Source organism: Poecilia reticulata, linkage group LG5 (assembly GCF_000633615.1).
Source record: "Poecilia reticulata strain Guanapo linkage group LG5, Guppy_female_1.0+MT, whole genome shotgun sequence".
Classification (NCBI taxonomy): domain Eukaryota; kingdom Metazoa; phylum Chordata; class Actinopteri; order Cyprinodontiformes; family Poeciliidae; genus Poecilia; species Poecilia reticulata.
In genome coordinates, this window is record NC_024335.1 from 8,981,290 (window position 1) to 9,001,241 (window position 19,952).

At 36.2% G+C, this 19,952-nt stretch overlaps 1 protein-coding gene across 1 annotated transcript in view; it reads right to left on the minus strand.

The window, feature by feature from the left end:
• Positions 1–5,079: 5,079 nt before the first annotated feature.
• Positions 5,080–19,952, minus strand: part of LOC103464376 (potassium voltage-gated channel subfamily D member 3-like) — an 82,181-nt gene continuing 67,308 nt past the window's right edge. The window contains exons 4-7 of the mRNA XM_008408426.2: positions 13,524–13,625; positions 8,763–8,855; positions 6,974–7,233; positions 5,080–5,938 (exon numbers count right to left, since the gene is read on the minus strand). Of these exons, the coding sequence (XP_008406648.1) occupies positions 5,701–5,938; positions 6,974–7,233; positions 8,763–8,855; positions 13,524–13,625 (693 nt within the window). The 3' untranslated portion in view covers positions 5,080–5,700. The remainder of the gene's footprint in view (positions 5,939–6,973; positions 7,234–8,762; positions 8,856–13,523; positions 13,626–19,952) is intronic.

Genomic DNA, 19,952 nt, shown 5'->3' on the forward strand with positions numbered 1-19,952 from the left:
TCACTGTTAATGCAACTGGTATCAGCTCTGAGTGTAATGCATTTAGCTAAAGTAAATCACTGCATGCTGACAAAACTGACCAGTTTGAGAAGTTCAATTTGAGATTCATCAATATATTCTGTGTTATGYCATTTCTTTTCACTTCACACATTTTAGAGAGAAGCCATAATAAAGCGTATCCTCTATGAACAGRATGACGTATGATCATACTTTGAACATGAGTATCAAATACTGAAWTGACGTAATGTCTGACAGGTGAAAACACAGGTAGAAATGCACAACAGAAAGGACAAACTGACAGGCCTTTTGTTTATATTCCATTACCACATAATTCAACAACTGTTACGTGAAAGAAGAAGAAGAACAAAATTGTACATTTTACCCATAAAACATTGAAAATTTGATGTTATGACTGACTTATCTTACCTGGGATAAAACCACACTACAGAGAAAAGGTTGAGATCTTTTTAGCTTTGAGGTCTGACCGGCTTTTTTTAGAGACATGGGGTTTGTAATTGTGATTATTTATGTAATACATAATTTAAATTTAAAGACAATAAAGTTTGTCTGGTAATCTTTTGAATAAGACGTATGTAACTTTTTAAAAATCTTTTTATTACTAATTCCCAGAATTCCTTCTGATTGATTATTACATTGTCATATATGCTTCTGAATTTGAAAATAGCAATTGCAAAGTTTTCAGATTCATTTCTGTAGAGTCAGGCACTAGTTGTTMATTCCAATCAGTTAATATGAATCTCAACAATATGAATGGCTCTTTCTACCAAAGCTGTTATTGTGCTGCCATCTAAAGGTTTATTTTACTCACTACAGATCTCACAATAAGCAAATTGTTCAATTTTTTTAGCATAAACTTACTGAATTTTATATCCATTTTTTAAAGCTGTTTACGTGTCTGTCCCTCTTATAGCCCTTATAGAAGTGTATTTTCCAATGATTATGTCAAAGGACAGATGTTTGCTGGAAGAAAAAAATGGTTTTATAATTTTATCTTGAATAAATTCTAATATAAGTTGAGACAGAACAGTCAAATAATAAATGACAAATATATTTAGACTATTCAACATAAAACACTTMAAGATCAAAACAAATTACATTCCATGTTTTCTTCCAGTTGCCAAACTTATTTTTAACATTCTGTGTATATAATAACAGATTATACAGCAAATGACTAAAACAGAAGACCAWGTTTTCTCTATCCTTGAGCTGCTTCTCCTTGACAATAAAACGGATTTGTTTAAAGCAGCTTGACATGTGCATGTTTGCCTCTCAGCTGACCTAACTCTGTGTTTGAGTCATCTCCTCCTGCGTGCGATGATGTCTGCCAGACAGCCACTAATAACAGGGTTCAGGCTGCACAGAGATCATCGGAGTCACACATGTGGTTGAGAGAGCRCGTAGTCAACACACCTGGTTCAACACATGAAAGAGTTTCAGAAACATAACGTGCCTCGGACCTGGTGCATCATATCAACCAGGTACAAGTTACTGCAGTTACATTTTTCTTCTGTTTGTAAGTTCATCTGCTMTGTTTCCGGAGAGTGTTAATCATCCTTAATTTTCACCTCTGGTAAAGATGTGTAAAAATCTTTCAAATAAAATAAAGTCCTCATCCAGCTTTATTTGAGACAGTTATGATCATTTTTAAACTTTCTCAGGAGGGCTTAAATGAGTTTACATTTCTGCCTACTTCATTTTCAAACAAATAATTATCTGAAAATGCATAATATGGTATTTRAATTGTGAATGTGAGTCAWTTTGGATGCAGGTGAGCTGGCCAGGGGGATTTGGAACAGCTGAGGAGGAAAGCAAAACAGGGAGAGGGGAGAGAAAGTGAATAATCAGCACACAGGAATCTGAACGAAACACAAAGGAACATGATGACAAAGACATTTGAACAGGATTTCTTCTAGAATAGATYAGCTGGATTTATTAATTGCATTCATCAAAGTCAGAACACAAATTAAGTTTTTATTTGGCTGGGATTATCTACTTTAATCATAAATGACAGTGAAAAATATAGTTCCACCATATCAAGCTCTGTGAACTGCTGAAAGAATGTGACAGACGAAGAAAATTGAGGTTTGATTTCTGTGACAGATTTTAATTTTTCTCTGGCACTTCAAAGCTGTTATAACAAACAAACAAACAAACAGACACAATCTTGTATACACACCAAAAGGACAGAAAAGTTAAGTTTGAAAGGAAAAATTATAAGAAAAACACAAACAGGAGTGCCAAGACTTTTAAAAAGTGACCAAATGATGCGTTTAAAGGTTAATCTATCAGAGAAGGAAGAATATTATTAGTCACTTTAACATGAGGACGGCACTTTTCTCTTAAACTGTTGAAAGTGATGCAAAATGTTATAAAAAGCCTTAATATGAAGATTTTGTTCCAGTTGTGATTGTTTATAAATGTCATGACTCAACTGACACTTAATATTTTAAATGTTCACAGTGTCAAAAAAAAACATATTTAAAGGACTTTTAATATTGTTCAAAGTGGCAGAAGAACTTTGCTTTGTTTTTTTGTTTTGTTTTGTACAGAAGATAGAAAAGTGATCAGTTTTGGCACAAATTTTATCTATGATGTGGCGGAACACAGAAAAGTAACATAAAATACACCAACACTGCAAAAACACCTTCACTTCATGATTGATTCAATACATTAAATAATTCAAGCAGCATTTTCTACTGCAAACCAAGCAAACTTAAAGGTGAATTAACACACTTTTTGAAACAAATAACTGCATCACAGTTGGCAAATATTCACAAATTAGCTTAAACAACAGCTCAAATGATCATCATTATGCAGCATGTTGATATAGAAAAATCCAGGAATTTTCACTCATTTTCTGCCTGTGTTATGAAACTTCTATGCTGTYGTCCTTCAGATTATAAATAAGTCTCTTTATATGTTTGATATTGTTAAAACAAATTCTACCTCCTCCAGGRTTATTTCTTGGGTTTTTGCAGCATAACCAGCATTGATATCTTTTACCTGCTGCACTTGGAGAATTTCTTATTAACAAGTTGMAATTAGAGGAAAGTTAGGTGCAGGCAAGGAGTGAATTTTAACTTGAATCTCCTCTTTCCCAGTTGTAAGGTTTCACATTCAATCTTTTAGTTGTTCAGCTGCTGTAGAAGGAAAAAAAAAATCCTTAGCTAGACCAGAAAATAACACATTGGGCTTCAACAAAAACATCTATGTTATGGTTTTGCATGGCAAAAAGTTCTTGCAGTGACACAAATGTTCAGCTTTTGTGATGAGGAGTCATCTTGTGAGCACATGTAAACTTACGACAGAGCTGTAATTCTCTGATCAGTTTAATCAATAGCATGATTGCCACAGAAGAGGGGGAAATGAGTGCTTGAGTTGAAACTATTGTCTTACTGTGTTACCAATTGTTACCTCCACCAAACAGCAGTTCATTYATTCCTCTGCCTTAAAATATTGCTACATATATGAAGAATTGAAAGAAATGTTGTCTGAAACTGTAGTGTGAGAAATRCACCAGTAATCAAGAAGACTTCAGGACATCCATGAGTGTCCTAAAGCACCAGAACCATCTCCTCTTTGGAGGTTTGCTACAAAAATGTGCTGCACCCGGCGCAGAGCTCATCAAACACCATCAGCAAGTGGGGGYAAGTGCATCTTCACACAGTAAAACCTACTACTGCTAMAAATTATTTGGGAAACTTGTAAAATCAATGAAAGCCACCACAATCACTGTATAGTGCCGGCATGGAAGCATCTTGACGATCCATTCGTGTGGGCGCTTGCCATCCAGGGAAGTGGACTTTCTTCCAAACCTCCTGAAAGTACTATCATGAATAAAGAGTGCTATTAAAATGTCCTCCATGTCTAATCCTTCGTGCAGCCCAAGCACATTTTGRTGATCTCTGCATTCTAAAGCATGATGGAGAACAAAGCCCAGCATGTAAATGGCTCGACAGCAAAAAGCCATCCAAGTGAAATAAAATCTAAGCACTAATTAGTCAAGAATACTTCATTAGTAGTCATAACTTTGACCAGAATTAGACATCCAGCATGAGAGAGAGAAATGAGCAGCTACTCTGTGGATAGTCTTGAAACTTAAGAGCTTCTCAAGATTTTAGCACATTAGAGAAACATGTAACAAAAGAAATGCTGAAGTCACAAAATGCATCCTTTGTGCCACTGCAAAAATGAAATAAAAAAAAAAGTCTGAATGTTTTTATTGGATGTTCTTATCTGTTTATGACATAAACTTGCTTGTTAAAAGATACTGAAAAAAAAATCTTACAGAAGTAATAATGAACCTTTTAATGTCCAGAATTTCCTTTTAAATGTTTTAGAAATGATTTTTTTTCTTTCTTTGATTTAAGTTGAATGATATTAATAGATYTGTAATCTGAATTTGAAATATTTATATAAGGGTATAAACCACATAAACATGTGCTTCTCTTTCAAAACTTCATACATCATTAGTTATTTTAGAACTACAGTGTTTATTCGAATGACTAATTGCAACCACAGCATTATAAAACTTTAACATGTTTGTGCCCAATATCCACCTCAATCCTCTTTTTAAAAAATGTATAAAACTTTCATCAAAAAGAGTTATGCTGTTGAGGAAAGGTATTGTCCCTTTCATGGATTCCTTCAGTATTTTCTGTGCCACTTCAAGACCTCACTGACTCGCCGTAATGGATGTAAAAAATGTTTTCTTTCAGAAATTATGCAGCCTTAAGCTCAATCTCACTCTGGAGCTGGATTGTTAAAAAAACCCCTAACAAAATAAAAGCTTTTGTGTGGCCTAGTCAAAATCCAAACTTAAACCCAGTGCTCCAGTGTAGTTGAATTAAAAATATTTCTTAAATGAACAACGGATTGAAGTTAATTCATTTGAAGTAAAAGACTCAAAGCTTAATAGCAGTTGTTGCTGCCAAGGCTGAATCTAACAGTAAATAGAATAAGGTGGCAATTGCTTTTCATTTACTCATGTTATCTTTGTGAAATTTGCTTAAAATAACAAAAATTTGAGGAAATTGGTTAAAGGATGAACACTTTTTYCCATGAGTGTTTAGTGTAACACTTTCTTAGACATTTCCTTGAGTTTGAAGGATTTAGAGTCCAGTCCAAGGCAACTAAGACAGTCAGCAGSTTTGGGCAATGTGAATTGAAAGAATAAAGAAAACTTCTAATACATCTTTGAGGCCAAAAGTACTTTAACACAACACAGAGCACAAACAAGAGCAATAAAATTACAATAAACACAATCAACATCTTTATCTGTCTTTAATATTTAAAGTCAACAAATATCATTGTGATGATTTCATTTTAAACTTAGCTTGTGTCGGCCTGTGCTGAGGCTCTAACTGCACATCTTTTGTTCTTTTTTTTTTTTTTTTTTTTTTTACCAGTAAGACATCTGATTTAAGAAACTATTAGAAATGCAGCAAGTCTCTCCGTATCTACAGTACATACGCAAAATGACAAGTGCGACATTCTCAGTTCAAATTTCTAAAGTCCACGAGTGATTTCTCCTCAGTTCTGGAGCACAGCTCTTTGATCGCCGACCCTGTGAGCAGGGGACACAGTGCATTCAACAACAGCTGTTGTGTTACCTCCTCTGTCCCTTCTCTGCCTTCTCTATCTCTGCCTCCTGCTGAGTGACATCAGCCTGGCTGGGAATCACAAAGCTGAGACTTTGACGATGTTGGTACCAGCAGAGCTTGTTGTGGTCTGGATGCTGGGAGCCGCTGTGTGACCCAGAAGCGGCGGCGGCCTTCTCTGCGGCGGSCCGTGGAGGCCGTCGGCGTCAGGGACCAAAGCGGGAGGCGTAGGGAGGCTGATGATGGCCGTGGTGATGCGGCCGCTTTTGCAGTTGACCCTTTTGCTCTCGTCAGTTCTCARATTGAGGTTTGAGCGGCTTTTAGAGAAGAAAGAAAAAGAGACAATGAGTGGCTGTTGAATAGTTCATTTTGAAAGTTAAAGTTTAAAATTTTTGTTGAACTTTAAATGACATGTGTTTGATAAATAAACAAAAAAAATCTAAAAACTCACATAAACTTTGTATAGATACTAGTCATATAATATACATGCAAAATTTTCAACTGCTTGTTGAATTTTAAATCATCAAGTGGTTTTTCCATCCAAACTTAAAAGTTCTTGACGTGGATTCAAAGACATTTATCTGTCTTTCATAGCCTGTCATTTCTTTTATGTGTAGAACTTTTTGTGTCGTATTTATTGCTGCTTCAAGTAMAATTTMTTTTTTGTTGAAAAAKAAGTTTTTAATTCCAATGAGGTTTTATACTGGTAACATAAAGGTTAAATACTATATTTGTAAAACCTCYCATATTAGGAGAACATCCTATTTTCTATTTTTCTATTTTCAAGGTGCTGTTGTTTCCAGATGCTTTAGAATCAACATTCAGTAAGGYTGCATTATAAGCTGCTAAACAKTGTCCTCTAGTGGATTGTTTTGCAATTACAACCCTTCGCTTATCTTTTTGGAGTAAAGACCTAATATTCATTCTTTCACCTAACCAGATATGCATTTATGRTTAATATAAATCCTGTTTATAAAATTAGTGGCACTCTAAACTTATTCTATAGAATTAAAGGCACAAAATAAATGTTAACACTGACACATAAGTTCTGTCACAACTCCAGTATTAATAAATTACAGATTTTCAAATAATTAAAAATGTTCTTACTAATGTTCTCAATTTAGCATCTCTTTGAAATATGCATTACCTATGCAACTTTCCAATAATTTATTATGACCTATTACTGTTGTTGCATAAACAAACTTTTAATGGAGTGAATAAAAAAATAAATAAACCTCAAATTTATGAAAGTGAGGTCTTCATGGCCAGTTACCACAAGTGACACAGTTGACTCAACATCCTCAGAGCTAAAACCCTGCTGACACTTTCAAGCTTTTTCTGCTCAATTTCACCTGCTTGTGTGTGACAGTGGGTCAGCGCTCTGTATGTGAAGAGCGCTGAGCTCCTGCAGCGGGCCCCGGTGTGATGGGACTGGGTTCGCAAGGGGCAGGTTGGCATTGGGCAGTGGAGTATTTTTCTTTCCACTAGCGCCGCAGCAGGTCACCGCAGGACTGTCGTGGCTGGCTATTGAGGGACTGTGTGATGGATAGGTCTGCAGTGCTGTTTCCAAACAGTTCTGCTCGTACACCTGCTCATCCACAAACTCATGGGCCTGAAAAAGACACAATGGTGCCAGAAAAAAACAAAACGGAGCACAATGTTTTATGCAGTTTATTTTCAAATGGAAACTTTTAGAATGACTCTCCTTTAAAAATATTTTTTTTAGCTTACTATTTTGGCTGTTTGACATAAAGCGTAAAAAGTGTTTGCCCCATTACAGATTTCTTCTGTTTTTGTTTGTGTCACTCTTGGTCACCACACCTGCAATCTTCTCACTGGATTATGGCTGCAGAACTGGTTTAATTCAGCTACACTTAGAGCATGAACAACTAATTTCAAYTTAGGCCAAAACATCTCCATGAGATTTTTATCTGGACTTTGAACAGGCTACTCCACAATCATCTTGTGGCTTTTATCCAGAACGTAACTTTCTGGCTAAGGCCTCATATTCTCTTTTAGGATTTTCTGCTAGACAACATAAGTAATGATTCCTCCGATTATGACAAGTCTATAGGTTATGGAAAATTAAGCTTACATCACAAAATTATGGTTAATCCCATTAATGATAACTAATTCATTATTTAACAAGATGATGGCCGTGGTGATGTGGCCATCATCTTGTTCTATTCATTTTGTTATAGTCACACTAGCCTGGTTTGGGAAAACTATTTATGTTAATAAGTAAAATTGTAAATTAAGTACTGCATTCTCTATTTACATGGGCAGTTAGTTGTTGGATATCAGAATGTGCTTAAAGATGTGAAGCTTTAAAATGGCAAAAACAGAAGAAATTTCTATGGGGGAAAATATTTTTTTACATCATTGTTTAATGTTTTAAAATGTGGTTTGTGAAAGTAATAAAGATAGCTTACTTTCAGTGCTAACAACTAGTCTTTTAGTATAAAAGACCTATGATATATTGATACTGGCCCCTTCCAGTTCGTTTCTGTCATTTACTCTCCAGATTTAATTGAGGGAGGACTCCAGACTACTTCTGCTCAMACAATATGTAAGTTGGCAAACATCTTATGCAGCTAAAGACATCCTGAATTAAAAAACTGTGTTGGTTTTCTATTCTTTTCCCTCAATAACCGCTGATAACATGCATATTCCACACATTTCTTGCTGCACAGCAGAAGTTCCTATCTTTTCTTCTYCGACAGCCCCGCTGTGTCACATGTTCACTGTCAAACTGACATGTAAACATTTTGAAGTATTTCTCCCAACACTTTCTTTTCTGCTTCTGACTGACTTCGACACTCAGATTCAGTGAGTGGGTTAACTGTACTGTCAAAGTGATAGACGTATCTAACGGCAGCAAAACTCCCTCAAATCTTTTTTTAGATCTACGCTCCCAGCGTCAGTCAGTGTCAACACTTCCAACAAGGTACCATTACATGAACAAAAACTCTTCATCGCCTGTCACAGCGAGAAAAGTCTGCAGCGCAGCTGAACTGTATGCCTTTATTTTAAAATAATAAACATGTACTTCCAGCTTAATTATTTAACAACCTGTTACTGAACAAGGTGTGAATAAACACTTGAGTGAGTGTTTAAAGTCAAACAGAGAGGCGTTCTCACTGTAGTTTTCTCCAGACAGTGCAGCAGGTGGTGGTGTTGGCTCTCTAACAGGGAGATGGACTTTATCAGCTTCTGCTCGTCTTCTTCTGAACCCTGAGTAACGACACACAGACAGCTAATTTATCAAAATGAGTCAAATAACATGCCACAGTGTGGATAATGTTCCTAAGAAGAGGCTTTAATAATTGCTTAATCAAAATATGTAGAAAGGAAAATTATGCTTTCTTTGATTCCTTTAACTTGTTTGACTTTTTTTTTTTCATAATGAGCTGATGTACATAATTACTTTTCTGCTTGATGGGAATTGATGCTTTGGCCATAAATCTTACTTTTTTTAGTTTTTTTTTAATACTTACCACTGTGCTTCCTGTGGTCCAGTTACTTAAAAAAAACTCCATCAAAACAATTTCCACTTTTATTTTATTGAACAAAAGGCACTAATTCTAAAAAGGTGTTATTGCCAGCTTTCTCACTAAATTATTGATGTTCCCACTGAGTGTTATTAGATGTTGCATTCAGCTGAATAGTTATTGATGTCTAAAAGAGAGGAAAATAACTGTTGGAACGGCTGATGGAAATTTCTCCAAACAGCACTTGTTTTCGAGTCCGCATCTCTAATAAAGCTTAGCCTCAAAGTAATCAGATTTGGCAAAAAACRAAAAGAGAAAATAAATTAATTATCTACTTGCAGCTTGCATTGTTACTCAGGAGGATTTGGGTAGGAGRCTTTGCAGTCCAAGGACTCTTATTCACATTCCAGGAACATGAACAATACAGTGATGTGGGCTGCAGAACAAAACAATTTCTGATCAAGTGATGATTTGTGGCGCTGTCCTCTAAACACGAAGGTTTAAGGCTAGACGCTCCATCTGCAATATAATCCAGATCACAAGAAAAGGATAATATCTTTTGCTGGTAASTGTTTGGATTTTCACTCTGTTTACTGGTCAACTTTTTCAAAACTCTTTTCATTTTATTTAACTAGAATGGAAACTATTTGTGGTGGACTGAGTGCCCCATCTGCTCAGAAGTCCCACTGTTGAATGCTGATGAAGTAAAGRTTTATTTTATTTTTATGATCTGTTCAGYTTGGCAGTCAAGTTAACCAAGCGGTGATCGTCCTCTCTGTCAACTGTCTGTTTGAAAGTCAAATCATTCTTGTTCTTGTTGAAGAGGACTAAAAAAAATAAATAACTTCAAATAAAGTCCCAAATGATGGCTGCAGGGAAAATAATTTTCTTTCTGAAAAAGAAGAATCCAAAAAAGCAAACACAAAACTAGCTTCACAGACGAAATGTCATTCATGGTACTTTCAATAACTGTTTACAACCTGCTGACAGCGAATAATGAAGCTTTTCATCTTCCTGTATTTGTGTGTTTGAACGTGTGCGTGTGTGTGTGTGTGTGTGTGTGTGTGGGGGGGGGTGTGTGTGCGTGCGTGTCTGTATACAGAGGACTATTCTGTCAAAACCAAGTTATTCTCAATCCTGTTAACTAATTTGGCTCTTTAACAACAAGGCATCTGACCATTGAACCATCATCTGTAGTTTGCTGCAGGAGACAAACAAACAAATAAAAAATATCTAATTAAATTTGAGTAAATATTTTGTAAAATTGGCCATCTTTTTTTTATTCTTTACATCATTACGAAAATTTATGAATTTAATTCTACATATACACAACTGGTAGAGATGAAAATGATGACAAGATTGCAGAAAAAATTGGTTCAACAAACTTTTGACTCTGGTCATCAGTTGCCTGAAATAGGATAGCTGCCTTAAACTGGCCAAAATGACACATTTTACATTTTTTAAATGGGCCACACCTGTTATAGTTCAGTGGTAACTTTAAGAATGAGTAAAGTAAAGAGATGAATAACCAAAGGAGTTTCACCAAAAAGGAGTTTCGGCTTTCATCTCTAATTGAGACAAACAGGGAACATGTTTGGTTAACATTAGATCAGCGAAAAGATTGCATCTCTTAAAATATCTAATCACTACTCCTCTCTGCTTCCCTGAAACATCACAATGATCTGCCTGCTTCCAAAACGACAACAAAAAAAAGCATCCATCACGATGCCATTCGAACTCGCTCAGAAACAAACATGCTTGTAGCATTTGATCCATCAGCAGCCAGGCTCGAAATGTGAACACAACGGCAACTGTGTCACTCCGATATGAAAAGCAAATATTATGGTATCAGCATTCAAATGGATAAAGCTGTAATGGCCTCCTAGAGAGGTCATCATCCAGCCTGACAGCATAATCGATAAATCCCCCTCTGTGAAAATGAGCTCCTGATTTGTGTAACCAATAAACGGCTGTCAAAGTGTGAAATTACCCGAATGCAAACAGACCTGCAGTGAACTTCTAATCTAACTATAAGCTGTGAGAGAACCAGTCATTTTGTCATATATTCCACCCTCACTTTTACCCCAGACCCATGAAGCGCCACTGACTGACTGTCAGCGGCGACACCACTGTAATTTGATGCACCAGGACGCTGGCAGCCACATCACAGACCCACACAGAGGGACGGGCTGGTTTGCTCAGCACTCACAGATGGCATTTATATGATAATTCCAACCACTTCCAGACACCCAGGAGCTTTCACACTGGACTCGATTAGATCCAAATGGATTTTGGTAGCCATCTGCAAATCACAGAGTATGTCACTGAAAGCAGGAGTGATGCACTGGATGGGAAGGATATGGGCAATTTGCTCATGCATTACCAAACACATTTTTTTTTTCCATGGTGGTTGTGAGTTTTTTTTTTTAAGCTAAGCGTAAAAGTGGAAAGGAGCAGGGATGAACATCTGCTGTACCAAAAACAAACAGGTTGCCTGATATGAGCAGGTGGATACCGAAGCATATGGAGGAAATAGTTTGACAGCTTAAAAAAACTTTGAGAACTTCCTTCCTGCCATTAAACTCCTTCAAAAGTGTATACAGAAGTGATTTGAATTTAAAGAAACACACTAAGAGAGAAGGGTTTGTTTAAAAACTAAAGATCAGGACAAATATGACAAAACTTGAGTCAGAGGGATTCATGTGTGGAATAAATRTAGTGAGAAGTTAAAACTTTGCTTTTCCTTCCTTATATTAAAAATGTATAAAATAAATTGCAAAACATATACATTAAGGTTTGATTGTGATTCTATATTTTATTGTATCAGTTTGTCTACAAACTGCAGAAATTCCTTTGCATTTTCTAAAACTGTGCAGGAAAGATTCAGCTGTTTTGACTTTTATCTTGTTTCTTTTTTTTTCCTTATTTTTTGTTGCATTTTTTGTGTTTTTCTTTTAGTTTTTTTCAGCATCACATCATTTTCTTTTTGTACTTGTGTATGGAAATGTTAAAAGTGACCAAAATAAACAAACATCATTTAACTATTCTGACCACTTATTTTATTCTGCTTTGATCTGCAGTAGAAATTGATTGAAAACTGAACCCATAAGTAGCTATAATGTGAAAGTACTCTTAAGCCAGCCAAAATTTGTTATATTTTGATGTTTAACTTCAGTGTTTTTAAAAGTGATTTTATAAGACAAACTAATACAGCAGGGGTATTCAAATCCAGACCTTGAGAGTCAATGTCCTGCAACTTTTAGATCCTYCTACACGAAGCATTCTGCATGCTTTCTAAAGTTTACTTAACTTTAGTAGTYGATATTAATGAATTTTATTCAGGRTTATCATCATAAGGAGTTGAATACAAATGCAWGCTACAGTTTACAGATTTAATTTGTTAAAATAAAATAAAACATAGCCAAACCAGACACCCGCTCTTAGCTCCAAATATTTTACACAGCATCCTGATTGGAAATTCATGGTGGAAGTTTTTCTTGTTAGCTTTACCATCAACAAAATAATCAAATATTAAAACTGTGTACTATCTTCAAGCTACAGTGTTCCTTCATCCTTCTGGCTCACAGGAAAAAGCAATTTTTTCTTTCCTTCTGGTTGTTGGTTCATTCTTTCTCAGAGCAGACTGTAATCATGGTGAACATTTTGGAAACAACACTGTAAATTATGACTGACAAGCTAATAGCTCTTTTGAACATAGTTAACACCAAAGAATTTTTATTTTTATTTTTTTACYCAAGTSTGTAAAAGCAGAGTGCTCATGTTTCGGGAAAGAACAAGGTCGAAACAAAAGCTCCGCTCTTTCCAGTATCACCCTGTTCAGTCACAGATTTATTTTCACATTTTCTATAACCTTTTATTGTGCTAATCATTTAATTATCATCAAGAGCTCCTCAACAAGCAATACAAAACAAATCCTATTCTCATAGTTCCACACGGGAATTAAATCAACTCTCTGAAAGACAACAAGGAAAGGCACTCAGTGTGATTATGCCGATAACACAGACCGCAGAGGATTATACACATAACTCCCTTACTATCAACCAAGCCCAGTTTGACGACAAGAATTTAATGACTTCTGATTCTGCTGCTCTTTTATAGCCTCTAAATTACTTTTAAATTACTCTTTGGTTAATTGTGGCAATAATTGTTGGTGTTTTGCTTGTGTATGTGTTTGTAGTTCATATGTGAAGCTGTTGCCTCCAAGCGATTGAGTTGCAATGGACTGAAATAATTAGCAGAGGGTTGTTTAACCAGGAACAATAATATTAATGTATAAAATGGAAATACAATCTGCTGGCACAGCACATCAGTTTTAATGAAAACATCTGAAAATGCCTTTTCTTTCTTTCTTTCTGTTTCTGTGTCAAAGCGCATCGGAGGGTTATCTCACCGTCAGCTCCAGCAGCTCGTTGAGGAGTCCGTTGTGCTTGCTCTGGAGGAAGGCGTTGGCGCTGCCAGACTTGGCTATTCTTATCCTGGCCAACCTGGCTTTCTGGAAGTGGGAAGAGAAGGAGGTCAGATTGTCAGACAAGGTAGGCGGGAGGTCGCGGAAGAAGACTAAGGCTTTATTTAATGAAAAGAGTCTGCCAGCTATTCACCAAAACTGCATAGTAATTTTCACAGCTGTCCAAGAAGTGCTGCTTGCTTTTCTTTGGGGTTTTTCTTCTTTCAATGTGATGAAAGCTGTCTCTGCAGCGTGTTGTGTCTGGAGGGGAATGCTCACTAACATCCTTCAAAAAGTATGTGGTATCAAACATAATTCATCCATATGGGATTGCTGAACATTTCATTTTGAGTCCATGGACATTTATATGTTGCTGTAACAGCATCCTTTTGCTACTTTTCACTTTTCTACAGACGCAGAGACCTTGCAGCAGGGATTAACTTCCATTAAAACCACAAGAGTAGGAGTGATGTTGGGTCCTGAGGCCTGGCTTAYCCAAAATGAGTTTTAGAGAATGTCTTTGTGCAAGCAAAGAGAGAAAAAGAAAGTTCCCTCACACGGCAAACTCTAAATAATTTTTGAGTGGGATGTATTCTGGGATTTCACTAAGTTATAGCAAAGTGTTGCCACTGAAAATTGTCTTAAACGTCTGAAACGGAAAACTTCAGTGACTGAGGTCAGCYTATAAAAACACATACTTAAATTGAAAGCATTGCTTGACGCTGAAAAAGWAGCGTTCGTGTTCCCAAAGCAAYATATTGTATTTTCATAAAATTAATRTTCTGCAACTTCTAACAACTAACAACTTCTAACAACAATTTCATGGGAAGAAATACATTTTCAAGGCACTGTCAGTGTATTTTACTGCTTTTGTTTCTGTCTTCGTATTGAAAATGTTTGAAGAAATCCTAACATTAAAAGTCTGTCATTTTGAGTCTGTCGTATCTATGGATTTACCAAAAGATAAACGTGTTTCAAAGTGCCGATGTGACAACAGAACAAAGCAAAGGAGACAGACAGGAAAGAAAATATCTCTTGTTCCATAGACTTAGACGATCGRTTCTTACTTTCTGCTATTATTGTCTTATTTTATTGATAATATTGTGTTTTGATGGCAATATATTATGTGCCAATTCAATGTCAAGTCTTAATCTGCATCATCTACATGTGGATTGTTTTCATGAAAATKTGAACCAGGATTATTACCAGGAAACAGTGGATCAACGTTTTAAACTGRTTAGACTTTATATTGTTTGTTTCAGTGATACATACATCAGCCAAGAACAACTTCAAGTGGTTTTCTSAAAATGAAGAGACATTTCTCCACTGCAAGAAACTAAATGTGATTATTAATCACAAGATGATAAAACTTTGAGATATTTGCCTGGGAAAATGTAACAGATGAACATGTTTTAAAAATTAGTGGGGCCTGTCTTCAATTAAGTTTGATCAACAGTAYTGGCATAGTTAGGCTAGTTAATCCACGCTTGGACGAGCTTTCTGTGGCCACATATGCAGATGGACTATGATAGCACATAAGTACCACTTAGAAATGATATAATACATTTAAAATCCTATAAAAGATTCATCAATCAATGTAATTCGAGTGTAAAAATGAGAGAGAGAAAACAAAAACCACACAAAAGCATTTAGAGTAGGAACATTCATTGTTAGATGAATTGATGCAAAACAGAAACAGTTTCTGAAATCCACAACCAGAAGAGCATTACATAATTTGTTGTTGAGTATGTATATGCACCAAAGCTTGAAAAGCTTCTGTTGGTGATTAGCCGTGACACACATTTTGCAGCAATTTATGATCAAGTCATGCAATTTTTGAAAATTTGCAAACTAAGTGCTGCTGAAAAGTCCTCATCAAAACCCCGGTTCCACTCAGTTTGACATTAGGAAAGCTGGAGCTCCATCTGTCCTGAATCAGGTAGCAAGTCAGAGTGGAGATTGGAACTTGGACTTGATTTGATTCATTTTGTCAAGAAACCGCAAAGCTTTAGGGAATAAAAAAATGAATCTTGTTTGATTCACAACTACTCTAGGTTATCTGTTTTTCAGATGCTAGCAGACTATTTATCTTAAGGAGGAAATCACAAGAAAAAGACACTTCTACACACTTGGTGTGGTGCTTAAAATATTTAATTATCCCACTCCATCTGCCGATGAGGACATCACAAATTGATTTTATTTTTCTCCACATTCAAACATATTACTTTAATTCTTAAGGGGAGACAAATCTGCATTGTGTTTCACTTTTTGCATAGACCTTCCTGGTTCTGAGGCCAGAAGATAAACCTGTTTTAAAGTGCTGATGTGATAACAGAACAAAGCAAAGGAGACCGACAGGAAATGAGAGAGGAATAGCTCGGGCCATTTTTTTAAAATGAAGAGGGTATTAGTGTGACTTCCTCCCCAGCTCGTGGACGCATGAGTTGAGTGATTTCTTTAACCTTGTCCTGCTTGCCCCCTCGTTCCACTATAAACGTATTTCAAAAGTGGGAGACAGACGGAGCAATTTCTTCTTCCAAGACGTGAATCAAAAGTAATGAAATAAGTTTGGATGCTTCAAAAGTTGCCAGTCAAACTCTGGATTCTGTGAAGATGTGTGGAAAGCTGCGACCTGAGATGTAATAATACTGGTAGTGTGTTTCTGTGTGCGTGACATGTGAAAATAACGCAAGATGAATCATTCTTTCTTTGTTCATGTAGCTAAAAGCATATGATGTTGAAAGTGAAAACTGTGTTTTTTGCAGACTGTTTTCTTTTCTTGATCAAAAGCATCGCCTGAAACAAAAAAGAGAAATATTATGAAATAAAAATTTACTCTGATGGGTAAGTGTGAGATGTCTGGATTTGATTGTACTGATGTTTTTCTGAGCGCCCACTGAACCAGTGATCTCAGAAGAAAAACCTTCCTAATAAACATCTGAAGAAAGTTCAAAGGCAGGCTGAAGCATTGAGGCATGAATGTATCATGTAAAGTCCCTGAATGGGTATTACAGAAGCATCAATGTAATCCACTGTCCACTATGCATGATTTATTTTCCAACTGAGAAATGAACATCTATTTTTTATAAACCCAACAGCCATATTTTCTCAAAATCTCAATGAGCAAGAGTCTTTAAATTCCCCAAAGACTAAATAAACATGAAATGGTTTGTAAAATTGGGAAAACAAAACAAAATTAAAAAAATATCTTACATAAGTATAACATTTTAGCTAAGGTAAAAATGATTCCTAATCTAGAATGTTAGTCAGCCCTATAAACACTTTTTTAAACACTTTGGAAACTGACAAAAGAAATACTTCAAGGAAAATGCTACTTTTATTTATCCATGTAAGTATTTCAACCACAGAAAGATAATACTCAAAATAAAGCTGTGGTTTATCACAGTAAATAATCRTTGTGTCTTACTGATCTTAATGAAAGTCTGTACATCCAGCTTTAATAACGCAGGTTAGTTTATTATACGTTGTATGTAATATTGCTTATCAAATTAGATTCTATTTATTCTGGCAACAATTAATTTTTAATTACTTTCTGTAGATTTGTCACTTATCTACATAAGCTGCTCTGGGTTCTTTTTTGTTTAACTAGATCTCATTTAATTGATGTTGTTTATTGATCACAATTCATCATCATTTCATCTGACCTCTAATCAAATAAAGAGGCAGCCTCTCTCACCAGACACCCGTATGAGCATTATTTAAATATATGCTTTCCACAAGTTGCTCTGAGTATAAATGCCACATGATTGATCACGAAGACATTCATGGCTGAAAAGGTTATTTTACATAAATCAGTATACGGTCTGTTAAAGGTAAGATTCTGGAGATCGATTTAGGTGATTATGCTTGATTTGGTTGACTGAACAGAAAAAGTCTGAACTTTCAGCTACATTATCACCAATCGCAGACCTGAAGTCGGGCATCTTGACTGCTGACTTTGGAAATGCTGACCTCTTCCTTAGAACTACACCATTTCCTTTTCTCTTAAGCCACTCTTATGGGTCTCCGTCATACTTTGTGTGATTTCTTTGTCCTCTCTGCGTCCTGTTTTTCCCTCTTGTCAACTTCCTTCCTCTTCCTTTCCTTATCCTGTAGTCTTCTTGGTTTGCCCTCACGTCTGCTGTCTTTTTATTATTATTATGTTTTTTTTCTCCTGCTCAACAACCTGCCAGGTTGCAGTGTAGCTYCACTTGACTTTGCTGTCCCATTAGGAGCGTGACCTCAATCCATTTACTGCTTCGACACTCACCATCACTCTGATGGTGAGYGCTGCACGACTGATTTATGCATGAATAAAAGAAGAAGCCTTTCTGCAAGCTCTTTTTTACTTATTGGTAAATTAGGACCAAATATCAGGGTTTGTTTTCATGGGCAGTTAGGTCCTCAGCAGGTTACTAAATATGAAGAAAGAATAATATGCTGTGCACTAAGCCACACACTGTCACAGTTAGCAGACAATCACTGTCATTAAGCTCAATTTGAAGTTTTCTGAAAGACAACAATTACTATGTGAAAAGAGCTTTTTGTGAAGTAAAATTTCTAGACGAATATGTAATTGTAAAAGGTGCCTGAAGCAGAGAGTTGTTATAAAAGACTGAAGACAAACGGGACTTAGAGAGGATGGAGAAGCCAGGAGAGCTGCAGTAAAGGAGGACAGAAAAAAAGACGGACAGAGTTAGATGCCCCCCCGACCCTCTTTTCTGTCCTCAGTCTGTTTSTTTAAATCGTGACGCAGACAAAATACAGATGACATGTGAGGGGAATGTTTGCTCATGTGTGAATAAAAACAGCTTACAAAAACCYAGTAATTTGTTAGTGACCTGTTAACATTTTGAAGTTGTGAGCATTCACCAGGTAAGTATACGGTCACAACAGAAAATACAGAGCACTCCAGATGAGTGACTCATGCTTCATGTTTTTCTCAGCATCTGAAAGTGCTCTACTGGGAAAATAAAGTAAAAAAAACAAACAAAAAAAGGCAAGCAAACAGATACATAAATAAAAGAGGCAATATTACATTGTTTAACATGTTAAGTGAGGTCAGGAGTCTGCAACTCCTGAGCTAGCAGATGAAAACTGCGATCACAACTGAACTGAAGCTCAAAGTGCAACTACTTAATTCGTTGCCAAAAACTCTGCTAAATTCAATTTGTCCRAGGGACCAGTTATTTACAATTTCTCTGCTGGAACACATATTCATAGAAAATTGATTTAGTGTTACATCTTCAGTTCAGGGGCCATCACCAGTTGTTACAGGGACACTGGCCCCTGCCTAGAGCCGCCCGTACTGGACCTCCTCCATCAGTCTCAGCCCCCTGGCCTTCACCAGCAGCAGGAGGGAATACATTGGAGATCTGTACAGAACATTGCTCACTGCTGAGGGTGATATATTGTACAATAATTTAACCTGGCTAGACWTAACCGTACTATAGAGGAGTGCACTACCTTGCTCTTATTTTGCTTGTCAATAAACATTGTTCACAGTTATYACAGAAAACAAATATGAGATATTTGTGTTCATGAATTGGAAAAATATCAACATTTGTGTATTTTCTGATCTCTTCCCTTCATCTTCACTGCCAGTCAGATGAATTATACTTTGAGTCGACCCTTATTTATTAATCCATGTATTTATTTATTTATTTTTATTTCAAATTAGTTGAAAAACAAGTAACCTGTAGAATAAGAGTAAACATGTGCATTCTTAACTGAGAACAAAACAATAATCTTATTGCTACTTTTCTGTTTGAAAAAGAGCAGGATGAAGTGAACCCTTATTTATTCCAATCTCTCTCAATTAATGGAATGTATCGCTTACTGACTCTGTAATTATCGGAAATATATAATTAAAAACACGTTGTGGTATTCATATACCATTTCAATTTCTACGCTAAAGAACAACCAATACATTACCGTGTTGGGAGCCACAGGCTCACTTCACCTTCACATTATTGAGATGTAAGGGAGGTCAGTGCATTATGTTTGAAGAGGTTCAAATCAGAACATTCATTAATGTGGACTCAAATCAGACATTCCTCTTGTCAATTAGCTATCAGTGGCTGCTCCCCAACTTAATAGCGCTCTTATCTAGTTTTGTTGAAAGGTCAAGCCTACAGGGGAGCTGTGGTGAGTGGCTGAGTAATATTTAGCACTTCGAACTAAAGTGTGCATCTGTCTATGTGTCTGAAAGAAAGGAACTGTACATATGTAAGGCTTTTAAATTAGTTTCCATGTGACAAGCAACAAACAAATTTTCATTCATTGGAGTTGACTATAATGAAGCCTAGGCGGAAATTCAGGCTGGAAAACTCCTGCCTCACCTGCTCCACCCAATCGCTGCGTCATGCTTGCCGC